This window comes from Paroedura picta, chromosome 4 (assembly GCF_049243985.1).
Source record: "Paroedura picta isolate Pp20150507F chromosome 4, Ppicta_v3.0, whole genome shotgun sequence".
NCBI classification, from domain to species: Eukaryota; Metazoa; Chordata; class Lepidosauria; order Squamata; family Gekkonidae; genus Paroedura; species Paroedura picta.
The window spans coordinates 62539887-62551942 of NC_135372.1; the positions used below are offsets into that span (position 1 = coordinate 62539887).

Here is a 12056-nt window from a genome sequence, read left to right on the forward strand (position 1 = left end):
TTGGTTCATGCTTTGCCTTTTAAGGAGCAACCTCTTATATTAAATTCCCCTGTGTATGAAGACAGCTACTAAGACTATATTGCTCCTGCTGCTGGTAAGGAGAGTGTTGCAGCGCTCCGCCCCCCCCTCCCCAAAAGCAGTGCCTCACTTTCCCTTGTCAGATGATAAACACTTTGCTTGTGCTGTCTGGTGGCAGCTGTAGCTGTTTACAATTGGAAGCAACAGGGATAAACAGTTATCACTGGAGAGACTAAGGAAAGAAAATAGCTGGTAAAGGATTTTCTTATTTTTTCTGGCAAGAAAAAATGGAACACTAAGAGTTGGATTACTGTGGTAGAGGAAGAAAAGACTTGCTGTAAGTACAAGGCAAGATGAGAAATGGAAAAGGGTCTCCAGACACTAATCTCTGCTTAATACCAGGGCAAGAAGCAGTTAGGGTTGCCAACCTCCAGGTAGGGTTTGGAGTTCTCCCAGAATGACATTGATCTTTAGGCTACAGTGGACAGTTCTTGAGGAAATAGCAGTTTCAGAGGGCAGAAACTTTGGCAAAACACCCCTATGGAGTTCTCTTCCCATATTTTGGCATCCCCAAATCTCCAGGAATTTCCTAAGCCAGGGTTAGTAACCCTTGAAACCACTGTTGTTTGGTACAAGTATACTTCAATACATTTGCTGCCTCATTAAATGGATATGGTGATCAGAAGTAGATTTAAATCTTTGGGAACATTCTGTAGACCTATAATTCTGTAAAATACATATTCTGTTTGCTTTAGCCAGAATTGTGATACTGGGAGGTGTGCAGCTTTTTTCCTTTGGAGTAGCATATGTAAGGACGAATTAGTACATTGTATCTGAGAAAGTGTGTGTGCACACAAAAACTCATACCTTGAATAAAACTTTGTTAGTCTTAAAGGTGCCAGTGGACTATAAATTTGTTCTGCCGCTTCGGACCAACATGGCTACCCAGTTGAATCTGGTTTTCCTATGTATGTGTGTAAACTAAGTCATTAAAATGCCAGTAACTGTATTTCATTATTCTTTCAAGCAATACATCATGAATCCCAGATGTCTATTAATACATATTTTATTTAACTATATAATGAAAAACATTTACAAAATTACTATGTATGATTCCTCTGTTCTTATACTTTTCTGTGTGTCTATTTTTCTTTGAAAATAAAACATATTAAACATAAATCCCAGTTGCCAAGTAAGGACCTTTCTATATGCACAGCTAAATTTTGATTATCACTGACTTGAAGCCAGTATCCCTTTAATTCACATTTTGCTTGCATCCTGCACTCTGTACATTTCTTTTTTTTTCTCTGATTTTTCTCCTCCAAATTGCATAGTATAAGTCTGCATACTAATGAAGAAAAGATTGCCGACTTTTTTCTTTTCTTTTTTTGTGTGTACCTCTTGTTGGTCTATGCTCTTCCCAAATTTCAGGGAAGGGATTGCCTTGTGAAATAGGAGATATTTTTAAACCCTCTGTCACTTCCAGGTTGCCATCTTGGGTTTCCCACCTTCATCTTGTCTAAGCTCCAGAACATATTAAGCATTTAATTTTTTTTAAGTGTCAGAAACCCCAATGTATTTCTGCCATTATTATATTTTGCTGTAAGTTAGAGTGTTTAGCTAGTCTGGCCTTTGTCCCCTGATGTAACCCAGATGCCTTCACTTGACACCCAAGGTTGATTTCCCGCCATTGTATTTTATGCATATCAACCTCCCCAAACATTCTTCACCTCCTATCCTATCCTCGTCCCTTGAAGCCTAAACTGTTATCTCTTTATTATGACTCCTTTGAATTGTGCCTGGTTCTAGTTCCCAAGGGAGGGGGAGCCCCTATATTGCTTACACTATGTCTTGTAAATCAGTTCTGATTATGTCTTCAATGTAGAAAGTACTTGCATTTCTAATAAAGAAACATTACTTCAAAGAGTTTACTTATTTAGAATTTGAAGTCTCTCACAAAAAGCTCTCTCATAGGTCTTCTGATAATTGGAGTCCAGTGTTAGTGTCAGAACTGTAGACATGTCTTGCTTGTCTATAGCCACTCCTCCCTTCTTCCTCCATGTACATCACACAGCAAGGAGGGGATGTTTTGAGAAATGCTCACAAGAACTGCCATCTGCTCTTCCCCCTTTCTTGTCCCATCTTGTCAATTTATTTTATTTTTAATTAAGGGAACTCAGTACACTTAAGAGTCCTGTTTTTCTTTTTAATGGTATAGCCATTTTTAAAACATGAGCTTTTCAAAATCAACCCCCCAACAACCCTTAATTGGCATGGCAAATTTTGTGTTGAGTGAAAAATAAATACCCATAAATAGATTTGAACCCCCATAACATTGTGATCTGCAGGCTGATGTCTTACTAATTGAAGTATATAGCCTAGGCTGGATTTTAAAACATATAAAGTGCATACAAAGCTTTCTCTGATTTAAAACCAAAACAAAACATCAGTGCAATGCCTTATTCAAATCATTTAAAAAACAAACCCAGGACACATATTAAGTTCCCTGAATTGAAAAAAATCACAAGACAGGTTGGGAAGGCAGATGGCAGCCCAGAGGAGCATTTATCACCCCCCACACACACACATACACTGTGTGATACACATGTTAGGAGGAAGAAGGGAGGAAATGGTTGGAGGGGATCCCAAAAAAAGGCTTGTCTATAGTTTTGACACTAAACCTTAATTCTTGCTAGACTTAAGGGGGTTATTAAATATTTTAAAAGGTTAAGCAGTACTGGAGCTATGAAGGTGGGAAAAATTTACTAAGATGGGAGCCCAGAAGTGAAAGAAGCTTTAAGCATATCTCCTTACAATTTTGAAAAACACCCTGCCCGAAACTGGCCAATGAATAGAGACTGAGGCACTTCGTTGGTGGTGGAGGCATGGCTTCAGAGAAGGGGGAGAAAATCCAGTGGAGTTGTTCAGTTTGTGAATTTACTTTTACTTGGGAGCCAAGAAAGGGAAAAACCGGGGCAATAGTACTTTTAAAAGAAATGGAGATACATGAACTGAGCCCTGAAGGGAGATAAATCCATGCAGAAGCAAAATGAAAGCCTTATCCACCTGTTAAATAAAAGTGAGTTGGCACGCAGAAGAGAAAAATACACCCAAAGGGAATACATGGCAAAAGCAAAGGGAAAGACCAGTGCATAAAAGGCTAACAGGATGATTGATACTGACATCTGGTTATGTGATATATATTTTAGTCATTTGAAAGCTGACACGTAAAGATGGGATGTTTGCACCTAAAAATGATATAATTATATATAATTTGGAATACTTTCTGAAAAAATAAATGGTAACACAGTCCTGCAGGTACTAGTTCTCATGCGGCATTTTCACCAGGACATGCTGTTATAGGCTTTGCTCACAATGAACTTTGAGAGTATGGTGTAGTGGTAGAGTGTCAGAGTAGGATCTGAGACACCCAGGTTTGGATCCTCATTGTGCCATGGAAGCTTGTTGGATATCGTTGTTGTGAGGATAAAGTGCAGGATGGGAAGAATGTTGTTGTAAGTGTTGTCAGATGCTATATGTGGGGAAAAGCAGGGTATCTATCTTATCTATCTAAATAAAATTTTAAAAATATTGTAGACTTCTTTATACATCATCCAAGCAATTGATGAAACTATTAGTGTTGTGAGAGAAGCAGATACAATCTGAGATTTCTTTGTGTTATATTTGTGTTTAACAAGTTAGCTCTAGGTTTAGGTCTTCCTGTGTTCTTTTGATGAAAAAGAGCAATTGGCTGCTGCATGAAAGCACTGTATGCCCAGCTGAATCATAGAACTGAAAGATTAATATAAAGCTGCTTGAATTCAGTACTATTGTAGGGATGAAGTATGCAGTAAGATGCAAAAGGGTTTTCTTTAAAGCCCATGTTTTGGTTGTATAAAGAAATTATGACTGGTTGCTAAATTGCTGTTTGTCCAGTTAAGAAACAGATTATTGGTTTTACACATATACACATAGTATTTTTGCACTTATTTATATCTTTGATTCCTCCAATCTCCCTTATCCATGCACCAGGATCTATAGACTGAACATTTGATCAAACGCCACTTGTATTAATTTGCCATGATATCCAAATGCAGGTGCCTCATCAATCTGGTATGTTTTCTTCCTAGAAACCAGGAATCTAATGGCATATAACATTGATTTAGAATCCTGGCTCACTGGGAAAAACAACTTGCCATTTGCTGAAATATCATAATGTGAATGTTACGACAAAAAAGCTTGACCAAACTGAGAAAAGTTCAGTCATGCTCCAAGTGTTGGATAAGATGGGAAGGCTGTGCTCAAGCATAGCTAATAAGTTGCATTTGTTCATGATACCAAAAAACCTCTGTTTACTTACAGTATGCTTGACTTCCAAATACAGCCGTACTGTGTATAGTTTGGCAGCCTGCAGATGAGGCCACAAAAGCTTCACCAGTTAGCTGGCCAGTATATACCTGTTTTAGCCATTTGTGGCCTAAAACCAAAAAGAGAAACAAACTTCTGTACAGTTTCACTGCCTGTCTACTTGGGATTGATTTTTACTTACTTGCAGCCAGCAAGATGTGACTATTTTTAAGACTTCCATATAAATTAAATTAAAGCCAAGTACTTAAAAACTGGATAGTTTTTCCTCCATCTGTTGTGATTCATTTAATTATGTATCGATGTATTGATACTGGAGCATTTTAAAGCATGTGATTTTTAGCATGATAGCCTTGGATAATGAAAAAATAGTGTTCTTTTCTGTTCAAGACAAAAAAATTCCTTTTAGGTGGTCTTGGAGCTACAGCGCATATGCTTTGGAACTACCAATATTTGATAAGGAATCCAGACTACGGGATTCTATGTAGTGGTGTAATTTCTGGGAGCCACATGGCAAAAGCATTATTAGTGCTGTTCAAAAAAATTAAAAACAAATGGAAAAGTCACATGGTTTCCTGTAGTTTATGGTGGACATATAAGTATTTTATGAGATAATGGTATAGGAGCACAGCTAATTCAGTTAATCTAGTAACGTCTTCAGCAAAGATCTGCTCTGCTTGTGTCCACAACAGTGGCCTCCCTGGAACATACTAATTCTGCTGAGGTAGACTGCAGATGACTCAATAGAGGTGGTGACTGTATACTGTTCCTTTTGAATCTTCACTGAATATATATTAGACTAGAAAATAAGCCCGCTGTAGAAGAAATACAGCGGGCCCTAGCGGAGGGGGAGGCAGACTGTGGGAAAGGAAGGAAGAAGAGGAAAGGAGGAATGGGAGGGAGAAAAAAGGGCAATGGGTGGTTGAAAGGATGGGTAGAAGGGAGAAAGAAAGGAAGTAAAGGAGAGAGACAGGAAGCAAGTGAGAGGGAAAGACAGAGACAGGAAGGAGATGGAGAAAGAGAGGAAGTCAGGAAGTAAGGAAGAAAGGCAGGCAGGCAAAGAGGTAGGTGAAAGGGGAGGGGACAGGGGGGTGAGGTTGGGGGGAATAGCGGGGGGGTGAATTGGGAGGGGGAGGTGGTGAGGGAAGAGGGGGGTAGAGAGGAGTGTGTGCATGGATGTGTGGGATGGGGGAAGGGGTGGCAGAGCGCGCTGGGTGGCTGTGTGTGCGCGTGTCTGTGGTGGCTGGGAAGCGGCGGTGGGGCGATGGGGGGGCAGCCAGGGGGTTTTGTGTGTGTGCATGTCTGTGTGTTTGTGGTGGCTGGGAAGCAGCGGCGGGGCGATGGGGGGGCAGCCAGGGGGGGTTGTGTGTCTGTGGTGGCTGGGAAGCAGCGGCGGGGCAATGGGGGGGCAGCCAGGGGGTTTTGTGTGTGTGCGTGCGCATGTCTGTGTGTCTGTGGTGGCTGGGAAGCGGCGGCGGGGCGAGCGGACAGGGGGTTTTGTGTTTGTGTGCATGTCTGTGTGTGGTGTCTGGGAAGTGGCGGCGGGGCGAGGGGCGGACAGGGGGGTTGGCTGGTGAGGCTGTGTGTGTGGGTGGGTGGGTGTGGGGAAGCGCCTGCATTGAATGGCCATTGGGAAGGGACCCCAGGCGGGAAAGGAGCAGGGATGCCGTGTCTGCAATGCAGTGTCCCTGCTCCTTTCGCGAGGGCGAGGGGAAGCCAGCGGGAGTACTCACCGTCGGGGAAGGCTGTTTCTCCTTGTGTGCGGTGAGTCCCCAGCCAGGCAAGGTGAGTCTGGGCCAAGCAGCCAATGGGGAGCCGCGCTTCGTGCGGTTTCCCATTGGCTGCTTGGCCCTGGAGTGACACTCGGAGGGTCCAATCAGGAGAGCGGTTAAAGATGGAATGAGATCATGTGCACTGTTACTGCTTTCATGTTACATGCACTCATATAAAGGCCTACATAGTAACACTCTCAAGCATATAACTACTGTATATGTAGAGGATTCTCTTGACATTATTTGAAGCCCCACCTAACAGAGTACTTTCAAGTGGAGGGAGCCCACTGCACATAGTGATGTGGGTTTCCCAAGAAATTTTGAATCAGACATTTTTTTGTACAGGTTTTGGTTTTGTACATTTAGAAACCTGAATCTGTACAATCACTGGGGTTTGTCCTTGCTTCATCTCCTACATTTAGCCCATCTCACATGGTTGATTTGCATGACAACTATAGATAAACAGACCATATTTATTGAACAAAGTTGGAGGTCAGTCGCACTTTTAAGTTTAATTCTGGGAATAAGCTTTTGTGTGCAAGCTCACCTCTTCAGATACACTGATTGTGTGTGAGCTTTTGTGCGTGCATACACTTTCTCATAATATAGTGAAACAGGCTTCCCCAAGCCTCATATGTAGGTAGAGAGAGGGCAGGGAAGAGTTAGTTGCCAAGAAGGGCTAGTTAGAGTCAAGATGCATAAGTAACTGGGGGATATGTGTAGCTAAGATTGGATTAAAGCAGTTTGTAAGATATGTGAATAGCAGCAAATTAGTATCCAAGTAAAAGAGGTAACAAACAGATGTGAGAATTGTTGGAGTCCAGTAGCACGTTTAAGACCCACAAAGTTTAATTCTGAGTATACGCAATAACTGAGCAGTTTAGCATATGTAGATGCACACTTCTTCAGGTACCTCAAAACAGCCTTCTTTGAGTATTACATATATGAGGGGGGTTAGTTGCCAGGAAAGGCTAATTAGTGTCAAGATACATAAGTAATTTAGCAATAAGTATAGCTAAGATTGGATTAATGAAGTGGGTAAGACCTATGGATAGCAGCACATTATTAACCTACAGATAATAAAAGGGTTAACATATCTGAGAACTAATTTTGAGTCCATTGGTACCTTCAAGATCAACTAAGTTTAAATCTGGGGATAAGTGAGAATTGAATGACTTAGCATGTGTAGTTCTTATCTCACTACACATGTCAAGTCACTTGGTTCTCGCTTATACTCAGAATTAAACTTTGTTATCAGATCTGTTTGTTAACTATGTTAATTTGTTATTTGCAAGTCTTACCAACTGCTTTAATCCAATTTTAACTATAATCACTCAGTTACTTATGCATCTTGATTCTTGTGTCTGAAAAAGTGTGCATGCATATGAAACTGAGAATTAAACTTTGTTGGTCTTAAAGGTACCACTGGACTCTAACTTTGCTCTATCACTTCAGACTAACACGGCTACCCACCTGAGACTATATTTGTGTATGTGAGGTGGCAAAGTTCCTGTTATGCCCGCACCAGCTACACCACTGGATCTGGCACCAGGGGGCGCTGGTCTGGAGGTGCCACTTAACCCACTTCCGGAACCACTGGAAAACTCAGCCTTGGATCTGCCAGATGTCAAGTAGCATGGGCCCAGTCAGGCTGAGATGCAGCCTTTTGTACTGGCTTATGTTAAGACCTGGGACAAGATCCCTCCTGGACTGGAGGACTTCCCAGAGTAGCAGCCATGGAGCATCGGATCCCTGCAAGCTCTAGGCATTCGCTGGGATGGTAGTGACAGCAGAGGCAATCTATCTTGATAGCAGTCAGGAGATCTGCACGCTTGGCAGCATGCTGTCAAGGTAGATGGGGCACAGCTGCATCCCCTTCCTCTGATGAGGGTTAGTTCCAGCTGTGGACATCTGGCTGATGACTGCTCCACCTGGTTCTGGCTATTTCAGAAGGTCTTTGAGGCAAAGTCTCTCATAGGGACAACATGTATGTTACCCTGCCCATTTTCCTAGACATCTCCTGTTCAGGTTTGCTATGGTGAAATTCTGTTCCTGTGACTCCCGGTTCCAGACTCTTGGCTTGGCTTTCGACCACATGCCGACTCTTCAGCCTTTGGCTTGTCTTCCAACCAAGTTCCAGCTACTTGACTCTTGGCTTGGCATGGCTTTGACTCCACTTCTGAATCTGGTCTGTGTTTTGACTCCCTCTCTCTGGCTTTCAACCCCAGCTCAGCTTGACTTCACTCCCCCCCCTGCTTACTGTGAACTCCGACTCCCTTGGCTTCCGACCTCCCGGACTGGACTCTGGATTATGACAAGCTCTCTGCCTCAGCACAGCCACCTAGCTGTGCAGTGCAGCCTGGCAGGGCAGCACAGTTTCCATGGAGAAATAAAGCTTTGGAAAATTCTTAACTGCACATCACTAATAAGCTTTTATCAGACTTCCCTATAATTATGCAAGGGACTGGGGCTAGCCAAAAGTTGAGTAAGGGTTCTATCATGTATTTTTTCACCATCTGGCTTATAATATGCATATAGGGTTGCAATAGGACTGCCAACTCTGGTTGGAAGATTCCTGGAGATTTAGGGGAAGTGCCTACGAAGGGCGGCATTTGGGGATGGAGGTCAGCAGGGATGTAATGCTATAGAGTCTGCCCTTTGAAGCAGCCTTTTTCTCCAGGGAAATTGATCTCAGGCAATCAGTTGTGATTTTGGGCAAACTCCAGATCCCATCTTAAGCCTGGGAACCCTAGGGATAGCTTCTAAAGTCAGCTGAAGGTTTCTACTAAGGGTAGGCTGTTTCCCCACATTGACCAACATAATCTGAACCTAGTATATTCTAGTCAAAAGCCACTTGGACTGTCCTTGTAGCTGAGGCAATAGCCATTTCTGGGAGAGTAACAATTGGGTGGTGAGGAGGAGCTGGTGGTCAAAGTCCCCAGGCACTAGTTTTCATTGCTTTGAAAAATATATTACCAGATGGGTAAAAGGAAACTGGTAAGTGAGCCCTAGTTCTATCGTTGATGAAGTCCTATGTGATCAAGCAGCAGCTTTGATTGAAAAGTAACATGAACAGCTGGCCTCACTCTCCCCAACAGAAGTTAGTCTCAGTGATGGATCCCTACAAGATTGTGTGGGCACCAAGGAGTTTGAATGAGCAAACTCCTGTTCCTTTTTATAAGGAGATGGTTGATTACATAGAACTACATTTGTGTTTGTTTTGGGACAGCAACAGGAAGGGAAAGGAATATGATTTTAATTCTGTAGTTCTATGTAATGTGGTGCACCTTTTATCTCTAGCACATTCAAAGGGGCTCAATGGCCACAGCAAAAAACTACAACAAAGATTCAAGCAATAGCGATACAATGACAGTGTTCACCTTGAAAGTTACTCTAGGGCAGTGGTCCGCAACCTTTTTTAGGCTGCGGACCGGTAGGGGGGGGAGGGTGATCCGGCGGCCATGCATGCGTGGCAGGTCCACGCATGCACGTTTGCACCATGCGCAGCCGCAAACCCACATGCGCGGACCTGCCATGCATGCATGTTTGCGCTGATGGCCGCGCTTCCCTCTCCCCCGCCCCTCCCGCAAAAAGAAGCTTGCAGGGCTGCAAGCTAATCGGCCACTTTGGCGGCCAATTTGCTTGTGGTGTGGGAAGTTTCTCACTGCGGGGAGAGGGAGCTGCGGCCCAGCACCGGGCCGCAGCCAGGTGGTTGGGGACCACTGCTTTAGGGTGCCAACCAAGCTTCTTTACAGTTTCCAGACTGAGAATTTCCTGCTTTTTCCTCTTCCTGAAGCCCAATGAGGCCTCCTAAATTTTGATCCTGGGGATCACTGTACCTTCAAGAACACCATAAGGGACAGAATGGGAGGGGGTGTCAGTGAAAATTGCCATCCCTTCTTCCACAAAAGGGTATGCTGTTCCTGTGTGTGAGCAAACTCTTGTTTCCATTTCATAGCCATCCTTATCTGTGCAGTCCTAGTGCAGAAGCCAATAGCGGCATTGCCCCTTTGTAGAAATCTTGCAAATAGTGCTTGCTTCAGTGGACTGAACATTTGATTTGATTGCACTAAATTTTTTTGTTTCCAAAATGAAAGCAGTTAGCATTGTCAGTAAATCATCTGTCTGATTTTAGGCTTAACCATTTTTATTGTCCCCCCCTCTAGGGACCTCCAGGTCCTCCAGGATTACCTGGTCCACCGGGGAAGAGAGGCCCAAGAGTGAGTAAAGGCTGAAATGTTTTCTGTTCCTATAGCATGGTAATTAATGATCAAATCAGGCATGTTCTCTCTCTTTCTGTCTCTTAGCTGAAGAGGTGTGCATGCACATAAAAGCATAAACCTAGAATTAAACTTTGTTGGTCTTAAAGGTGCTGGACTCAAACTTTGTTCTGTTGCTTCAGACCAACATGGCTACCCATTAGAATCTCTCTCTTTGGTATATGTTCCTAACACTGATGCAGGAGACCTTATGGTTCTTTATTAGCACCTTTTCCAACCCATGTAACATGCAAAGCGATTTTGCTTTGCTTTGCACCTCTAACTTTTGTATTAATGTGATCACAATTACTTCAGAATTTGCAGCATGTTGGTATGCTACTACAATAATCTAGGGCTGTCTTAACATATGGGCATGCTGGGCAGTTGGCTGAGGGCCGAATGAGCATAAGGGCCCCATGCTCATTATGTAAGTATTGATAGTTTGTGATATGTGAATGGACAAGCTCTTGGATAAGATGTGAAAATTGTAGAATGTAGACCTAGACAGAAATGAAATACCAAATATTAGTTTAATTATATCAATAATTTATGTTTTTATTCCTGTGAGTGGTTGTGTAGGTAGGGCACCAAGACACTGCTTTGCTTTGGGGCCTATACGATTGTTAAGATTGCCCTGTTAAGATTGCCCTGCAAGAATCTTTTAAAGTCTTTTCACCATCTATTTAAATTTGAAGGCTAAAGATCATATTCATTTGCTAGTTTGAATGAAGAGGAGTAGGCTTTTGCACTGCATTCCAGGGCTAGCCTCTCTGAAATTGACCTGCATTGCTTTCCAGTTCCAAAAGACACCCATCCAATGCCAAAGCTGGTGGTGTGGTGTTTCTAGCAAATGATGCCAGCCATTTTATCCGCTAACAAATTCAACAGAGCAGACAGGGTCCAACTTTATTCCATGAACTCGTAGAGCCAATTACAAGTGTCATCCCCCCCCCCCCATCATTTGGAATTGTCTGTAAACCTATTTCCTTTGGTGATGTGGCCTGGGCCCCAAGGACCCACCTATTTTTGCAGTCCACCTGTTTTTGCACCCTGTAAGTCCTCAATGCAATTGCGTGTGGTATTGGCTGAAAACACACAGTTCTGGGGCTGACAACATAGCAAACCTTGGTCTGTTCAAGCAGCTGTCTGACAGTTACTAGCAGGATGAGGACCATCCGCTCTACAAGTGGATTGCAGTATCTGAATTGCAAATACGCTTCCCCACCTTCCCCTCAAAGGACCCACAGGAACATAAACTCAAAGGCACAATTGTGGCCAATGAACAAATGTTATTAGAATCATAGAATTGGAGGACTTCAGGAACAAAGAAGCTGGGAGAACCAGAATATCCCATGTAATCTCAGGAGAAAAGGGTGTTACTCTCTTGGGGTGGCTTCCAAATGGGCTGGAGAACCATTGAGGCAGCAGGCTGAATACAACTGATGCCTTTTGAAGTGAGGTTTGTTCTGTGGCCAAGGCACCATTTGGCCCAGGATGGATCAATGGTTGGAGCTGGAGCTCTCTGTGTTGGACGTCTATTTCTGGAATGAAAATATATATATAAATGATATATAAAGGAAGACAGAGACTTTTCTTTTAGGACTAATGGAGAAAGAATTTGAAAGAAGGTACAGGACTTTGT

The 12056-nt window shown here is 43.0% G+C and overlaps 1 protein-coding gene across 7 annotated transcripts in view; it reads left to right on the forward strand.

Moving 5' to 3' along the window:
• Positions 1–12056, forward strand: part of COL24A1 (collagen type XXIV alpha 1 chain) — a 234520-nt gene that overhangs the window by 30274 nt on the left and 192190 nt on the right. For all 7 annotated transcript variants that reach the window (XM_077333120.1, XM_077333124.1, XM_077333121.1 and 4 more), the window contains exon 4: positions 10322–10375. In XM_077333120.1, the coding sequence (XP_077189235.1) occupies positions 10322–10375 (54 nt within the window). The remainder of the gene's footprint in view (positions 1–10321; positions 10376–12056) is intronic.